The sequence below is a fragment of the Mytilus edulis genome, chromosome 11 (genome assembly GCF_963676685.1).
Source record: "Mytilus edulis chromosome 11, xbMytEdul2.2, whole genome shotgun sequence".
NCBI classification, from domain to species: domain Eukaryota; kingdom Metazoa; phylum Mollusca; class Bivalvia; order Mytilida; family Mytilidae; genus Mytilus; species Mytilus edulis.
The window spans coordinates 71,291,319-71,309,523 of record NC_092354.1 but is presented as its reverse complement, the minus strand read 5'-3'; the positions used below and the strand labels follow the sequence as shown (position 1 = coordinate 71,309,523).

Sequence of the window (18,205 nt, the reverse complement as noted above, 5' to 3'; positions counted from 1 at the left end):
TATTGACCTAATGAACATTTTTACTCCATGTCAGATTTGCTCTTAATGCTTTCGTTTTTGAGATATAAGCCAAAAACTGCATTTGACCCCTATGTTCTATTTTAAGTAACGGCGGCTATGTTTTTTGACGGATCAAAAATCAAAGCACACACTTTGTGCAGGATAATCTAAGGAACAACCATAATAAGTTTTAACCAAATCCATTCAGTAGTTTCAGAGGAGAAGATTTTTTAAAGTTAGCAAATATGATGAACAAATTGTGAAAAATTGTCATTAAAGGACAATAACCCCTTAAGGGGTCAATTGACAATTTTGGTCATATTAACTTATTTGTAGATCTTACTTTGCTGATCTTTTTTGCTGTTTACAGTTTATCTTTATCTATAATAATATTCAAGATAATGACCAAAAACTGCAAAATTTCCTTAAAATTACCAATTAAGTGGCAGCAACCCAACAATGGTTTGTTTGATTCATCTGAAAATTTCAGGGCTGATAGAACTTGACCTGATGAACATTTTTACCCCATGTCAGATTTGCTCTAAATGCTTTCGTTTTTGAGATATAAGCCAAAAACTGCATTTGCCCCCCTATGTTCTATTTTAAGTAACGGCGGCCATGTTTTTTGACAGATCAAAAATCGAAGCGCACATTTTGTGCAGGATATACTAAGGAACAATCATGTTAAGTTTCATTCAAATCCATTCAGTAGTTTCAGAGGAGAAGATGTTTGAAAAATTGTTAACGACGACAGACGACGACGACGACGACGACGTCGACGACGACGGACGCCAAGTGATGAGAAAAGCTCACATGGCCTTTTAGGCCAGGTGAGCTAAAAAAGTAGTTTCTTTGAAATTTCTAAATCTCTTAACGGACAACTTTGGAAAGCGATTCGAGGAATTTCTAAATATAAAAGTTAAAATGACCATGCCAATCATCAACACCCTTCTAGCAATAGCTTTAGATACTAACAACAAACGGATTTTTATAGTTTTAAAGGATTTACACAGCTATTAAACTTTAAAATTATGTCCATGGTGCGGATCTCTTAAATCAGTTTAAAGTGGCATTTTCGAGTAAATATTTTTGCAATTTAAAATTAATGCATATCATAAAATTATAACGAAATCAGCTCCAAGTAATCAGTCCGAATACAACAGGAATACATTTATTAGAATGTTTTAACGACGCATACACAGTTGTCAAGTGGTTGATAATATAGTTCCGAAAGAACTGAATGTAGAGACAAACTTTTAATGTAATTTCTTTTCGGTCTTTAATTTTTTGTTGAATTCTATGAACATGTGATGAATTCAAATTATAGAAAACATCAGTATGATAATGCCAATAATAAGGGCATTAATATGGATGATGATACTGAAAATCCATCCATCAGTAGGATTTCCACCAGATGCTTTAACCGGAAGTGCCTCATTTACCAAACACCATGCAGAAATAACCCGTGTTGCCATTCGAATTTCTGTTGGTAGATACATAAAGGATAACAACTTAACATTGATAGATGATACAACCGATGTTATTGACGCAGTCAACACATTATTTGGAAATGGTTAGTACATATGTGTGTTTTATTTGTTTCTTCACAAGAGTATTTCACACTCTGCTAAGATAATCCCTTCTGTGGTAACATAACAGTACTTGGTAGGATATTTCATCAGAATGCCACACTTCATTTTTTTTTTATATTTCAACAAAGAACTCGTTGGCCAATGAAACAAAATCGAGGAAAAACAAGAAACAGTCTACATACCAATACATATACCATAAAAATGAATAAACCATTTCGAGGGATACGTTTTCAATGATCTTTTACCTCATGTTTGATTTATACTTCATAATGCTTAGATGTGGGGACCACTGATGATTCTTATGAAGACAAAATGCGTGTATAGCGTTACAAAATAGAAACCTAGTATTACATTGTACATACAACATTATATCATTTCTTATTTAATCTTGTCCTGATTTGAACCTTGAGATATTTTTTGAAATACGAAATATTGCAATTAAAGTTACCGCTTGTTACTTTGAATTAAACAATATAATATAATTGTGTTAATTTTAACTTTTTCTTTATCTTGTTACATCTTTAGTTTTTGGTTAAGGTCCTTTTCAGTTTTCCTTTTTATTGCAATCCAAATAATGCAATGGTATAATTATTAATGAGACAACTTAACATTACCATTTAAATGAAATGTATGAAGTCAATTGTAAAGTATGTAGACGAAACGCGCGTCTGGCGTACTAAATTATAATCCTTGTACCTTTGATAGCTATTAACGTATGGCATTCAACAATTAACCGTTTGGTATATTTTCTTTCTGGTGTATTATTTTAATCTGTTGATTGAGATTATAAAAAAAAACCGCAAAAATATAAAAACATTGCTCTAGCTAAATGATGAGCCACATATATTTTTTTATCTGACAAAGTGTTCGTTTTTGCTCATTTTGATAATGCAATGTATTTTGATATTTGTTACTTAATTGCAGATCTTTGTCTGGTTTTAACAAGTTGGTAATTTTTTTTAAGACTAAGACAATACAGAGTTTGAAATATGTTATGAAGACACAAGTCTGTTTTAAATAAGCATAATGTGCATGTTGACTTCTAGATATCGTTCTTTTTTGACGTTTTGTTACTGTTTTATTGAATTATTTTTTTTTCATTTACATCCTCTATATATTTAAACACACAACTTCAGATTCAGATGGATATGCGAAATTTATTGAAAAGGAAACTGATATAATAGAAAATGTGAAGGATTAAGAAAAATCAATGAAGCTTATATACACTGTAATTCTGAACAGATTGAATTAGGTAAGACGGTTCATTATGAAAATGCTTTTTGGATTCTAACTTTCTAAGACATCCACATCAGATTTTTTTGTTGAATATATAAAAATAACAGACTTTACAAATTACTTCATCAGCTTATGACAAAGATATGTCCTATAATATAAAATTGTGTTTTCAGTTGATGAATTCTAAAATTCCTTACTTTAGTATGCGACTGCTTCTGGGAGTTAATCAATTTGTTAGGTTTATTATATGTGCTTCACTTAAAAACTGTTTGTACAAGTTTTATCTATACTATAATTTGGACATTGCACACAATTGTTTCAAGATTCTAATCTTATATGAAAACAATATTCGATTAAGCATTTTTTACAAGACTATAAAAAACGTCCAAATGCATTTGGTGTTGAGCAATGTGTTTGCATAGAGAGTTTTTCATACAGTTCTTCAAATATATAGAATTGGCATACCAGTAAATATGTTTCGAAGGAATTTATTCTTTAACATCCAAATACTGCTTAAATCTAGAGAATGGTTTTTGAGGTGTAATGCTATACAGCAGATAAGTGTCTTTGAATTATATTTTCAGCTCACAACCATGTTATAAAACTGAGAAAACAAATTGCGGTACTTGCACAAAGTACGGAACCAGATCTTTCTTTGATACGCAAAATGATTGGAAAGTGTATTTACACAATACAAGCTTTTTATAGCGGAAGTAATTGGGTGGAAATGAATGGGGATAGTGTTTACAAAGATTTCGGTAAGATGTATTATAATTTACAAAATTGACGAACAGTGACGACCGGACAATCCGAACGTGTAAAGTGTCAAAATATCTCTTTACGTGAGCATTTGAATCAAACAAGAATCAGTTCGTTACATAAATTCATTAATAAACGTGTCGAAATTGAAATGTTTTAGTTATTCAAAATCGTGGAGTATGTACAAAACATTTACAAAGCCATTAATATATTCGTAAAAAAAAATGCAAATGCAAATACCAATTAATTATGAGTATGATCATTTCAACTTAATATGCATCAAACAAATAAACCTAAGATGCACTGCTAAATTGAAATGGCATCATTATAGTGAGATCAAATCTCAAATCCACATATGGAATTTACACATAAAACTAATTATGTCACTAGCAAAGTGTATAACAAATATATATATATAAATATATAACGTGATCCTGCATGTTTTATACAGTGCATAGAAGTTATGCCAAGGAGCCAATTAAAATAGTCATTACCGGTAAAAGACATTATGAAAATTGACTGCTAAATTAAATCTATTCTTTCTGTGGTATAGGTTTCCCAAACAGGACATTAATGGCTATCGTTGGCACACTTGGTGGACACTTGCCAGGATTGTGATAATTCTGGGTACGTATAGTATATAAATAAACAGTCGAAACCTATACAATGGCGCCCATGAAGCTGTAAAAATATTAATAACACAATTGCTTAGAAGCATATTTAATATATATGTGTCATGATTGCGGTAGTTGATCCTCATAAAAAAAATGGTTCTCACTTTATGTATTTAATTTTACGTCTTTATTATAACAAAAGTAAGGCATACATTGAAATGTTCTCCTTGTTGGACCACATGAACACATGCAATTTTGATTTCATACGAGTTTGTTTTTTTAATGTTTACGGTTGCTTGCAATATTTACATAAGTGAACTATACATACTTATGTCTCAAAATTAATTCCCTTATATACCAATTTTCGTGAAATATCAATTAGTAGGATATAGAAATATATAATATACTTCATAGCGATATAAACTACATGCATTTTTTAACATCGCGCCAAAAAATACGCACAACCGAAAATTCAGAACAGTTCAAAGCGCGGTGACATAATTAATTGCTATGTGCATTTAAGAATAAAATACAAAGTGATATAGATATATTACTGACTTAAAACGGGCAACGTTTGTTATCTGAAAACAAAGCAATACAAATATATACAAGATTCAGTTAACATCAATATGTATATTTAATTTTTCATATTAAGGTTTATTCATCAAAAAGAATAGCTGGTCTTAATCGAGTTGACTTTTTATTTTTTTGTTTGCCTTCAAGGCTCTTTAACACATAATAATAGCATAGGTAGAGAGTGTCTATTGATATGATGACATCTTTATTTTATTTTCTAAGAACAAATTAGAATTCCTGCAATAACAATTTATTGGTAGGCGATATGTTAACTAGTGGATACCAGACGGGCCAAGATGTCCAACCTCCATATAGTATGTATATAATTTACAAACTGAAGATACGATACGACTACAACACTGTATAAGCTTTATATATATATATATTACATTAATTTTCATTCCTTTCAATTGCGCGTACTGTAAAAGTGATTCTTAAGGAGGTTTGCTACTCAGTTTAAAAATAACAAGCTTTTCATAACACTAGTATATATTCATAGGGGATAAATAATGTAACAAAAAAAAGCAGAAAAAATGTATAGGTCAATGTGCTTTGTTTTCGAAATATTGGCGGGAAAATGCTCTCTCTTGACTTTTCTTAACTTTATCATTGACAAGTTAACGTTCTCAAAAGCTATTGAAAAACAACAAAGATTTTATAAGACTTTTACAGATGGCTTATAATTATACAAGTAAAAGATGTATGAACAGAAAAATAGGGGTCAATGGGCAAAAACTGTTAAGGCATAAAACCAGAGGATTTCAAAAATTTGACAAAATTCCCAAAACATGACAAGCGAACATCCTTAACGTCCCAAGATATAGTTGCTTTCCAAATGCATATGCTCATTGTGTAAAATCAGCTGATTACGTCACAATATACTATAACAAATAAACAAACACATACCTATGTTTAACTGGTAGTTCAATGGTTTAAGAGTACTATATGAGCGCATCTGTGTTTCTGATAAAACGTGATACAAATCGTTTGTTTTATCGTCATGATTTGCATCCAAATAAAATTACTATTAATAAAAAAAATAAGATCGATTTTAGAACAAATCATAAATAATACTTAATAAAATTAACTAATTACATGTGTATTCGAAATAACATTAACGGCACAATTTTCCTGCACCAGATGTGCATTTCGACAATACATGTCTCTTCAGTGATGCTCGTGGCCAAACTATTTGAAATCCAAAGCTTATATAAAAGATGGAGAGCTATAAACCAATAGGTCCAAAAAGTATAGCCAAATCTGTGAAAGGAATCAGAGCTTTGCATGAGGGAAATACATTCCTTAATTTATAATAATTTCTAATATTTTGTAACAGAAATTTTAATAACACAAATTTCCGTATTTTCATGCCGGTACCAAAGTACTGACTACTGGACTGGTGATACCTCCGGGGACTAACAGTCCACCAGCAGTGGCATCGACCGAGTGGTAGTAATAACATTAACGGTACAAATTGTCCTGCACCAGATGCGCATTTCGACAATACATGTCTCTTCAGTAAAAACTGTATATTAAAAACAGATATGAGAAGCTGTGGTATAAGTGACAATTAGACAACTCTTCATACAAGTCACAAATTGTAAAAGTAAACATTATAGTTCAAAGTACGGTTTTCAACACGGAGCCTTGACTCACACTGAACAGCAACAAAACGACAACAACAGTACAACAGGTTCCTAACTAATGATTGGCGCAATCAAATGCAGCGGGTTCAAACAGGCGCCAATATTCATACTTACCTAATATCATAGTGTAGCATCAGAACATAGAAAGACGCACTATAAGATATCAAATAAAATTACTTCACTCAAACTAAAGACATATTTACAAAAACAAGTAAACGTAAGCTGAACGAAAAGATTTGATCTATGACACAATGTCAATTAAAATTGATTAAACATAGCGTAATAATTGATAAATGACAAAAGAAAGACAACAATAACATTGTTCAGCATGCCGTTTAAAAAGATAACGTTCACAGGTTAATATAAATATTTATTTGCAAGGAGTCCATAGTGGACGGAGATATATTTTACAAAATACGTATTTGATGTTCATAGTACGAGAACAGAAGTAAACATTTATCGTCAAAATTAATACCTGGATTTTATATAAATCGTTTTTTCAATTACAGATTAATAACGTCATGCAACGTTACACACGAAGAGAAAAATGTGCGTATAATATAAAAGTCCATCTTATTGTAGAAACGAATGACAACTTTGATCAAGGGAAGTGTGGATTTGGAGGTAGTACTGATACTGAAAATGGTTTCCGAACTGCCAAAGGTGGAATAAACAAAGATAGATTAGACTCTAAGTATTCCCCTCAACACCATCTACATTATAATGCATTTTATGCGGCACGGAAGGCAACAAAACAATTTCTAGAAGATCAGGGTATGATTTGTTCTTATTATAACATTGTTTTTTTTAATATTGTTTTGTTTATAGAATATTTTTTGAAGAAAAAAAAGTCTGTGTACATGCAATTCAATTTCTGATATTAATGTAAAAAGACAGTTTCAATTTTTTGTTCTTTTCAACAAAATACAATTTACACATATACGATGTATAATGGAGTGATTTTTATGACGAAATATATTGTACACAAATTTGTATGTGTTACAGATATAGGTATCATAAACGACATGAACGCAGACACATTTGTACAGATATTTGGGTTGTTTAAGCGTCACCAGGCGTCATTTGGTTTTGTGATAGATGACACTGGCTCCATGGGGGACGAAATTGAAGAAGTTCGAAAGGCATGCATAGATATCATCACTAATGTTTTCGGTACTCCAAATGCGCCATCCAATTACATTTTAGTTACGTTCAACGATCCAGGTAGTTGTTATAACATTTATGAGTAATGAAACAATAAGAATATACATACTAAGTACTAAAATCATGATACAACAGTAAAAGATAGCCTTATTCTCAAGCCAACATTCAGTCTGCCGTAATTTGTGAACCTCGTAAAACACATTTGAACATTAAGCTTTTTGAAGAGAGAAATATGCAACCCTGGCCACTAGCTTTGATGAAAAGTTCCTACTTATACAATCTCATGGATGCATACAACATCACCAGAAAAATCTAGATAAACTCACACAAACACATAATACAAGTACACTTTTCATTTTCTACAAACGATCTCATGTGTATTCTTTATTCTTTAAAAAGCAGAGACGATTCAAATAGGCAAAGGTAAGTGCAATATAACAAACAAAAATTTGACTAGAAAATTTAAAAAACCCAAAAGGTAAAACAATTATATGAAAACCGTACATATGAACTCTGTAGATTTTGTATATGATCGAAAGACTTTTGCTTTAAGTACTTTATTTTTGTTGCTACACTTGTTGTTTATTCTTTAGTTTTTTATGTTGTGTCATGTGTACTATTGTTTTTCTGTTTGTCTTTTTCATTTTTAGCCATGGCGTTGTCAGTTTGTTTTAGATTTATGAGTTTGACTGTTTCTTTGGTATCTTTTGTCCCTCTTTTTGTACACTTGAAGTATTTGATGTTATGTTTTGTGGATTGATTTGACTATCATTCTATCTTTTCAAAAGCTAGGTGATGTCATCTTTCTTCATGTGTTGTTGATGCCATCCCGACAGTCATAGTCCCTCTGTATAAACTCCTGCTTTGATCCCTACATCATTTCAGCATTTGATTGAAGTAGTATATTCATTTAAACCAACACAGCACTTACAGTTGGCCCTTAGTTAAAACTATTCATAAACAATATAAGAATTATAAACGTTATTTAGAAAAACCTGTTGATAATATAATTCTGTTTTCAAAATATTGTATTTGCAGTGAAGCATATGCATCGCCTAACGACCTCAAACGGACTAGAAATGATAAGTGCACTTGGTAATATAACTGTAGATGGTGGCTTTGACTGTCCAGAGTATGCAATGAGTGGATTAGAGAAAGGTATAACATGTATATGTTATATTTGGTCATGCGTCTCCATTTTAACATATATTTTCCAGCCATTTTTTTTTTAAAAGAGTGAGGCACAATTTACTTTTTTTTTTAAATAAAAAAACTGAATGATTGCTCGGATGTATGAATACACATCCACCTCATTTTCAATATAGAGATGGCATTATCTATATATAAAATTATACATTTTTATTATAAGGTCAAATCCTATTTTGGTATTGCACATATCATGTCTTCTTTGGCTGTCCATTGCGTAAGACAAGATTTCTTTTTATTTAATGTTTTTGGGTTTTAACTAGTTTTTAGAAACTGCGAGTTCTCTCAAATCGTACTTTCGTTTTAATTTTACCTGATGACACAATTTGTAATGCAGTTTTGTTATACAACAAGTATTTAGTGTGACGATATATGTTCACTGCTGTTCTCGTACTTGAACTACAAATGTATTTATTTTGTAAAACATATTTACGTACTCCTAACAATAAAATTAGTATAAATGAATTTATCGGTGTTCTTTATTGAATAAAAGGCAATATTATCCTAGGTAATTGTTGTCTTTTCGACATTGTTTGACATCACCTTTTTTTTTTAAATTTTATATTGTATTTATATTTCGTCAGAGATCAATTTATTCGTTTAGTGTGTTTACCAGTATTTGATAATATTTCTTCTTGATTGAGTAGTATATAAAAGAAGATGTGGTTTGATTGCCAATGAGACAATTATCCACAAAAAAACAAAATAGCACAGACATTAACAATTATAGGTCACCATGCCTTCAACAATGAGCAAAGCCCATACCGCATAGTGAGCTATAAAAGGCCCGGATAAGACAATGTAAAACAATTCAAACTAAAACAATTCAAACGAGAAAGCTAGCGACCTTATTTATGTAAAAAAAATGAACGAAAAACAAATATGTAACACATAAACAAACGACAACCACTGAATAACAGGCTCCTGACTTGGGACAGGCACATACATAAATAATGTGGCGGGGTTAAACATGTTAGCGGGATCCCAAACCCTCCCCTAACCTGGGACAGTGGTATAACAGTACAACATAAGAACGAACTATAAAAATCAGTTGAAAAAGGCTTAACTCATCAGAAGGACAAAAATACAGTGGACGTGGCCCGGTACTTATATATCCTGACACAAAAAGACACAATGAACGGATCTGAATATGTATATTTAGTTAGCTTTTAATTTACTGATAACAAAATCAATATTTATACCAATAAAAACAATATTTAATGATCTTATTACAGTGTTGAATAGGTAACCTTTTAGAATAGGTTTATTTAAAGGGGCGACAAGTTTACATGGATCATTTCTAAATTTCCGGGCACGGTTAACAACATTTCCGTAAAAATAAGGATGTGTTATCCCGTTTGAAATAAGTTTTCTATAGGGACAACCAAACTTCAAAACCAAATCTTTATATCTATGGAAAAATTTAGTAAAGGTTTTAAGTAATTTACGGTAACGATATCCCTGGTTTAATGATTTACCAGTAATACATAGGTTGCGTTCGTAAAAATCAAAAACGTCACAACAGACACGGGCATAGCGAACAAGTTGTGAAATATAAAAACCGTAAGATGGTGCCAAAGGAACATCACCATCTAAAAATGGAAAATTAACAATAGGGAACGGAAAATCGTCTCTTTTGTCGTAAATTTTAGTGTGGAGTTTCCCGTTTAAAACCGAAATATCTAAATCCAGGAAAGGACAGTTATTACCGAATAAATTTGATTTATTTAAAGTAAGTTCCTACAGCCATTTTAATTGATATTTTATTGTTTGACTTTTTATGATTTAATGTCACCCTACTATTTTAGCATGTTTAGGTTAGGGTGAATGTTTGCGCCTGTAAAAACGTTTAAATCCATTGCATTTGTTTGTATCTGTCATTAGATAGGGATCTTTTGTTCAGTGATTGTCGTTTGTTGATATGGTTCCTTAGTGTTTCTCATTGTCTTTCGTTTATAGATTAGACCGGTAGTTTTCCTGTTCTGAATAACGCAAAAAAACATATGTTCAATTACACAAGTAAGATAACTATGTGCACATTTGTAAACCAAATTCTCGTTCTATAAAGATAATACTGGCATTTGCATTGCACAGCAAGATATAGGTGTGTGTAATGCATTGATATTGTTAATTTTAAATCTCCAGTCGATTTCTTATCTTTTTCTGTCTGTGTGTTGTCTGTGATAATTGTACTAATATATTTCAGTTACCCTTGGTACGTTATCAATTGTTTCAGAACTTACACTACCCACAATGCCCTGTCCTGCACATCTATTATATCTGACAATACTGTGTGTCTGAGTTTCGAAGGAAGAAATTCCACGAATTCAAATGTTTAACATAATACAAAAAAAAACCCGCTTGATTTGCAACAAAACCTTAAATCTAAATAACGATGTACAATATCAATATTTATATTAATTGTTATACAGCAAACTGCATTCCAACACATTAAAGGTGAATGAGTATTTTTTCAAATGATATCAAGAATCGCAAAAGACATCCATTGATAGCATATATGCATTGATTTGTATATACTTACACATGCTTTACATGCATCTTCTCTATATATCTATATAAATTTCACATTCTATTATTCCTTTATCTTTTTATTTTGTGTCCACATATTTAGGAACTTTTTCCATCAGCAACTGCAATAGTGGACACGTTCGAGCTCAAGGATGGTGAAACTAATCCAATTTCGTTTCCAGTGGATTCAATGTTAAATAATGTTAAAATCACAGTGATTGGTGCTACTTCTGCTGCTGATGTTGATACCGAATCTCCACTTGGTAACTTTAATATTTTTTTATTTTTTTAAAATGTCTCGTAAATACATTTTATATGAGATATGCTTGAATGATAACAGCAACACATTTGGATTTAGTTGATTCGTTTATGTTTTTTTCCCCTCCGAAATACACTTTGATTGAAATTGTTTCGCCAAAACCTTTATGAAAAATCTTTCTATGGTGAACAAATGACTATATCATGTACATGTATATGTTACAACAAAAAAATGCGAAATTTTTTCATTATATATTATTAAGATAAGTTCAGAAAGAGTGTAGGATATTACAGAAATGAAGGTAAAATGTACCAAAGGGACATTCAAACTCATAAGTCGGAAATGAACTGATAAAGCCATAGCTTAAAAAGACGAAGACCAACATACAAACAATTGTACACAAAACACAACATAGAAAAAATAAAGACGGAGCACAACGAACCCAATCAAAAACTGGGGTGACCTTATGTGATGGCAAGTAGGGACGGGATTGTAATATCGATATTGGGAACATAACCGCTATCATTTGTGAAACACGAATATTACAGTACGGTCAACTAACTTGTGACGGGCTCCGTTAAACGTACGTAAGGATGATTTCAACATCACGACTTGAAACTTGGTTTAATAGGTTCCATGTAAGCAACAACAGGAAGGAAATCATCCTGGAGCATCGTACCAACTGGTCGATATATACTCTATATGCAGGCGTTGCTAGAATGTTGCTACATAGAAATGGAAAGTTCACAATTGGGAAGTTGAAACATATTTTTTGTCGTAAAGTTTTATTTTCAACCGACCTCCACTAAATTAAATTAAATTAAGATGTAAGTCAATATATTAGATAGACTTTAGATGGTTCCAAACACCTGGACTAAAATAAATTTGGCTCGTTTAATTTTCATAAAATTTTGCCAAAATATTTACTTTGACTCTTTGTCATAATTATAAAAAATTCTATTTCCTTTACAAAACAACGTGATTAAAACGTTTTGCTGATTTTACAGAGTTATCTCCCTGTAGTGTTAGGTACCTCCATAACTGTATCTGATGTATCCTTTATCTTAATTTCGATGGGATAGATTCGCGTTCAACATAGTCACCACAAAAAGGGCCCACATGATAGCAGGTAATATTTAGCGACAAAGAGTACCTTAAGAGATATATTAAATATGTATTATCATCTGTATGGTTTTCTTTACATATCTGATTTTTTTTCTAGGATCAATAATGACAGCTGTTACTACAAGTGTGTATTTCGAAAGCCCAGACAAAGTAGGTGTCACTGTTTTGGTAAATACATTAAACATTCAGTTATCAGCAGAATATGTATGTCAATTATGCTTCTTTGACATTTTCTTGAATAAGCATTGCCAAGTGAAATTAAAATTGTTTTTATGAACATTGAACGACAAAAATATGACGTATAAATTTTCTGATATCAGACACGCAAAATTGTTTCCTTCAAAATTGTAACACGATGATGACTGCTCTACCTTTATTTTGACCATTTTATTTAGTATGTGTTTAGTTCACCCATCATTGTAAATATAACATTTGAGACTGTCGTACAAAGTGAGAAGTTTAGTGCTACAAAACCAGGTTTAATACACCATTTTCTACCTTTGAAAATGCCTATAACAAGTCAGGAATATGACAGTTGTTAATTCGTTTTTGATGTGTTTTGTCATTTGATTTTGCCATGTGCTTAGGGACTTTTCGATTTGATTTTCTTTTGAGTTACAACCCAATATGTTTTCTGTGTATGTCCTGTACTTAGTCAGGGATATGGGAGTTGATATCAATGTATATAAACGTGTTTTTTTCTGCACATTCGTGATTCTACTGTTAATTTGTTGTCTTCTTATAGTTCTTTTTTTCTCTCTCGGTTTTGTTTGTTACCCGATTTTTAAGTTAATCGATTTATGGCTATTAAAGAGTAGTATACTAATGTTGCCTTTATTTGTCCTTCAGAATCGATGTTTGTTTTACAGTCACCAAAATAACTCTAGTACGGATGATTTTAGTTTTTGATTGCTTTAATCTTACTAATTGTCATCGCATATACATGTGTAATTCAACAACAAAATTGCTATATACTTATTCTTGTACTTCATGTACTTATGGCATAATATGTTGTGTCTCTGTTGTGTCGTAGTTCTCTAATATTTTCGATACGTTTCCCTCAGTTTTAGTTTGTAACCCGGATTGTTTTTTCTCTATCGATTTATGAATTTTGAACAACAGTATACTACCTTTATACTATATCATGTTTCTCGAAGTAATGCTGCAAATCATAAAGGAACGTCTCCATCTTCAATTGGTCAAAATAAAATCATTAAAAAAACTATTTTGTCTCATTTGTTTCAGTTTACGATTCGGCAAATATAAAAAAAAGAAGATGCGGTATGATTGCCAATGAAACAACTCTCCACCAGAGACCAAAATGACACAGAAATTAACAAGTATAGGTCACCGTACAGCCTTTAACAATGAGCAAAGTCCATACCGCATTGTAAGCTATAAAAAGATTAGCTTAATCAATGTTAATATTCTGATAGTTTTATAGAAATCTAGTAAATAGTTATGGGGTTCGTGTTGCTTATTCTTTAGTTTTCCATGTTGTGGGTACTATTGTTTGTCTGTTTGTCATTTTCATTTTTAGACATGGTGTTGTCAGTTTATTTCAGATTTATGAGTTTGACTGTCCCATTGGTATCTTTCGTCGTCCCTCTTTTATGCAAAATTAAAAAGTTCGACAATACATGATTTGATCAGATGGTCAGTTTACACATGTTACACCACTATTTTTACTTAAACTAGTTAAATATGTTTGAAACTAATCAGATATTAATAATGCCTTTTTTGCTCTTAGAATCCAACCCGGGGTATATACAAGTTATTAAGAACAGGAAACAACTATTGGTATGCTAATATAACAGCTCAAACTTCTGTAGATTTTCATTATCTTATAACAGAAGAAGCAGAAGATGGATACTTTTATAGAATATCAGGAAAGCCAATTGTAGGTATGTATTAAATGATTAACACCAGTAAGAAGGTTTTACTATTTGCAACTTGTTAACGTGATAAGATATGATAACTATCTGTCTGAAAATTGTTCATCAACATGAATAATAAACGGTTAGTGTAATAAATTTTGTTAAAACACACTGGTTTAACAAATACCGCTAGTTGTTACTGTTTATTCAACAGATATAAAATGTAACTGTTAGAATGTCTATCGAATGCACGCCGGTGTGGATTGTTTTAATTTGCATTTATTGCGATTATAGCAGTTCATTTTGATAAGCTATGGTCAATATAATACAATGTTGCACTAAAAGAATGTTGTATAATTATACATGTATATAAATTAGTTCCATTTCATTTCACAAATTTGACTGATATATTTATTCAGTATTGTTGTTATGGTCCTTGTATGTTCAAAAAGTACGTTTATCAAGGAGTATTGTAACACTTTGGTGTAAATATTCTTTTAATTATTGTAAACATTTTACAACATACTAATTTGAAGTCCGCATATGCGCCCTATAAGTTTCTCAGCATATTCTTACATTCCCAAATCCGGTTTTATAGCGTCATATGTTTTCTGAGTTTTGTTTTGAAGAATGCTGTGCCTTTTCCCCGTTGTCTTTTTTTTTGTACCATGACCCCATGACATTGTCAGATTTTCTTGTGTCTTACGTGATATTATATTCCAACTTGAAAGTGACGAAATGATTACAATGACATGTTTTAATTAGTATTTCATAATAATGTTTAAAAAAAACACATTTAAGTATAAGTAGAAGGTTATAAATGTGAAAAATATGTTGTTAACGTTAGCATAAAGATAGAAAAATAAAAACATAAAACGAGCTTTTAAACTTTTTTAAGGCGAACAATATAGAATATATTTGACTGTTTATGATCTACCTGTTGGTATGGATGCATCAACAGTGCGTTTGGAAACGAATGGTTCACCAACAACCAATCTTGATATAACAGAAGTTGCTGGGGATTTTGGAACCACATATTTTGTTTCAACGACTCTGTCATCTGATGTAGTTATGTATTTTATATAACGAATAAAAAAATCAATCAATCGATTGAGGAGAAAAAACAAATCGGCGTTATAAATCAAAACCGAGGGAAACACATTAACTATAGGAGGAATGTAAAAGAACAACATGAACATCGAAGTGCAACAAAAACAAACGCCAACACAATAGAAACGAATTGCCATATTCCTGACTTGGTACAGGACATTTACAAAAAGAATGGTGTGTTAAATGGTTTACCAAATCCTCTCGCTGTATACCAGTTACAAAATAGTGCAAAAACACTACCCGACAGAAAAACATCACATAAACACGCAAAAACAACTTTTAAAGTATGTTGTATCATTATCTATACACTGTGTTTACCAGAAGATAGTAACCTAATTTTATATGTAATATACCTCTCAGGTAGAGGTGGCTAATGTTTTAATAAACAATATCAGTGTCCTGAACTAAATTTATGCAGCATGATAAATGAAATTAAAGAACAAAAAACCTTTTTTTAATTGTTCTTTTATACACTTTCACGATCAATTCATTTTGGTTCACTGCATCAATAGAAGGAGTTATTGGAATCATATTAAATAAATTGACCAAAAGATTTGGAATTAGCAACTTTAGAAATTATTGATCCGACTTTATTTATCCTTCAAACATAATATCGGTAAGCTTTTTTCAGCTTTACAAGATAAGTATGTACGGAACAGACAACAGTGGAAATACATGGATGAGAACTTCACCGTATTTGATAACTCCGACTACCGTTAGACTCAAAGTCATTTCAACACCCGGTTTGTATACATTTTGTAAATAACAATGAACTGCATCAATATACTGTTATTGCGTACATTGTTATTTTTGAAGAATGGACAAAAATGCAAGCTTAGTTATTGCGATTTCAGAAAAGCTGCATAAATATATATCAGATATCAGAATGTGCGTTTTTTTCATTACGATTCTAACCCTATCGCATTACTCGCATTAATAATAAATGCTTGCAATAAATTCTTAACATACAATATGCAGTGCAAATTATGGAAAATTTATAAAACTGATGTAATGCAGTTTTAAAACAAAATGAACAATGCATTCACAAATAGTTGGCTTACAAATTATTTGTCTTTTTTCGTTCCGGATCAAAATAATTTTTAGATATCCAACTAAGAATGATTTATTTCCTTTTGTTCTCTCTTTTGCGTAAATAATTAAAATCCTGATATACCTGACCAGTGATTGATTAAACATTTTGGTTGGTGTTTGTTTATCGCCCAGATACAGATTGTTAATGCAAATAAACAATAAGCAAAGTTATTTAAAGGGCTCCATGATGTGCACATAGCATTGTTCTTTCCTGCTTTGTGCACTTCAAAATGATTAGATTTTCCTCTGAGTTCAGTATTTTTGTGAATTTACTGTTTGTTACTGAGGTGTTGAAACATGTCTTTGACATTGAATTCATTTGCTGTTTTATATTATATTTTTAGATCTATATATGAACACGGTTAGTACTGTATCCTACACTATAGAAAACAAAGGATTCGAGAGCGAAACCTTTGTTGTTGAAGTAACAGATGACAGAGGATTACTGACCGGTCAAACTAGTTTTACACAATTGATAACTAGCAACGGATCAACATGCAGAAATAATATGTCAATTACAGGGATCTGTATAATACTGTGTAAGATTTATGATCTTATATATGATCTTAAATTTCGTACCTAAAATTGACCGGATAAGCATTATAGACCCTTTCGCTTCTCGAATATTTTGAACGTGAGCAGTTTGTCACCATTTTTAATGAAGGTTTTTTTTAGAAATGAAAGACATCAACAATTAGATTGCATCATTATAGTATATGTTTTCAACTTAACACAAATGTAACATGTAAGACGGCTAGTGAATTACCATATTTTGGTATTTGACATGTATACTGATTGTAATTCAATATCATGAATTATTTTTCATTTTTGAGTCTATAAAACGTACTGCAGCAACCATTTGATAAATAAGGACCTTATACAATTTTGTTAGTAGTCGCCTTTTTGGATTTAATAGTTTTAATATCTTGTTTTGAATGTTCTCACTTAAATTTTTTCCATCAACTGATGATATGGACACTGAATTTAATATTTAACGTTTGTCATCATACTTCCTGACTGACTACAAAGATGCCAAAACCATAGTGATTACAGTTTTTATAATGTGTGTTGATTCCCTTATAATATCAGATTCCACGTTAACAAGATGTATTCTTCAATGCTTCCTACCGTTTGTTCATGTTGTTAGTGGGTATAAAATATTATATTAAAAGATGTACATATCCGGGTTTTTCCTACGAAAAAAAGTAATAATATCGTCAAACATAATACTTGAATTTATCTTGAAATCCTTTTTTAACTACGAAGTATTTATTGCGAAAACATGAAATATAACAGGTAATTTCTCAATTGATTATAGAAATATCATCAGTCTAAATAATGGAAATGGTCTTATATTGAAAGGTCTTATTGTGTTTTACATATGATATTATTAGTATAACATGTTGAAAGTACTAAACAG

The 18,205-nt window shown here is 31.1% G+C and overlaps 1 protein-coding gene and 1 long non-coding RNA gene across 2 annotated transcripts; both read left to right on the top strand.

Annotated features, from left to right (window-relative positions):
• Positions 1 to 1,333: 1,333 nt before the first annotated feature.
• LOC139496189 (uncharacterized) lies at positions 1,334 to 7,190 on the top strand. Its single transcript, XR_011657556.1, has 6 exons — positions 1,334 to 1,573; positions 2,729 to 2,844; positions 3,413 to 3,586; positions 4,141 to 4,214; positions 5,000 to 5,091; positions 7,006 to 7,190. It is a non-coding gene; the product is annotated as an uncharacterized lncRNA (long non-coding RNA).
• Positions 7,191 to 7,448: 258 nt separating this feature from the next.
• On the top strand, positions 7,449 to 17,368 carry LOC139494559 (uncharacterized). The gene is made up of 10 exons (XM_071282720.1): positions 7,449 to 7,647; positions 8,626 to 8,745; positions 10,029 to 10,038; positions 11,226 to 11,250; positions 11,426 to 11,585; positions 12,804 to 12,874; positions 14,457 to 14,610; positions 15,482 to 15,648; positions 16,325 to 16,436; positions 17,130 to 17,368. Exons 1-10 carry the CDS (start codon positions 7,449 to 7,451, stop codon positions 17,366 to 17,368), a joined length of 1,257 nt encoding a protein of 418 aa, XP_071138821.1.
• The last annotated feature ends 837 nt before the right edge of the window (positions 17,369 to 18,205 follow it).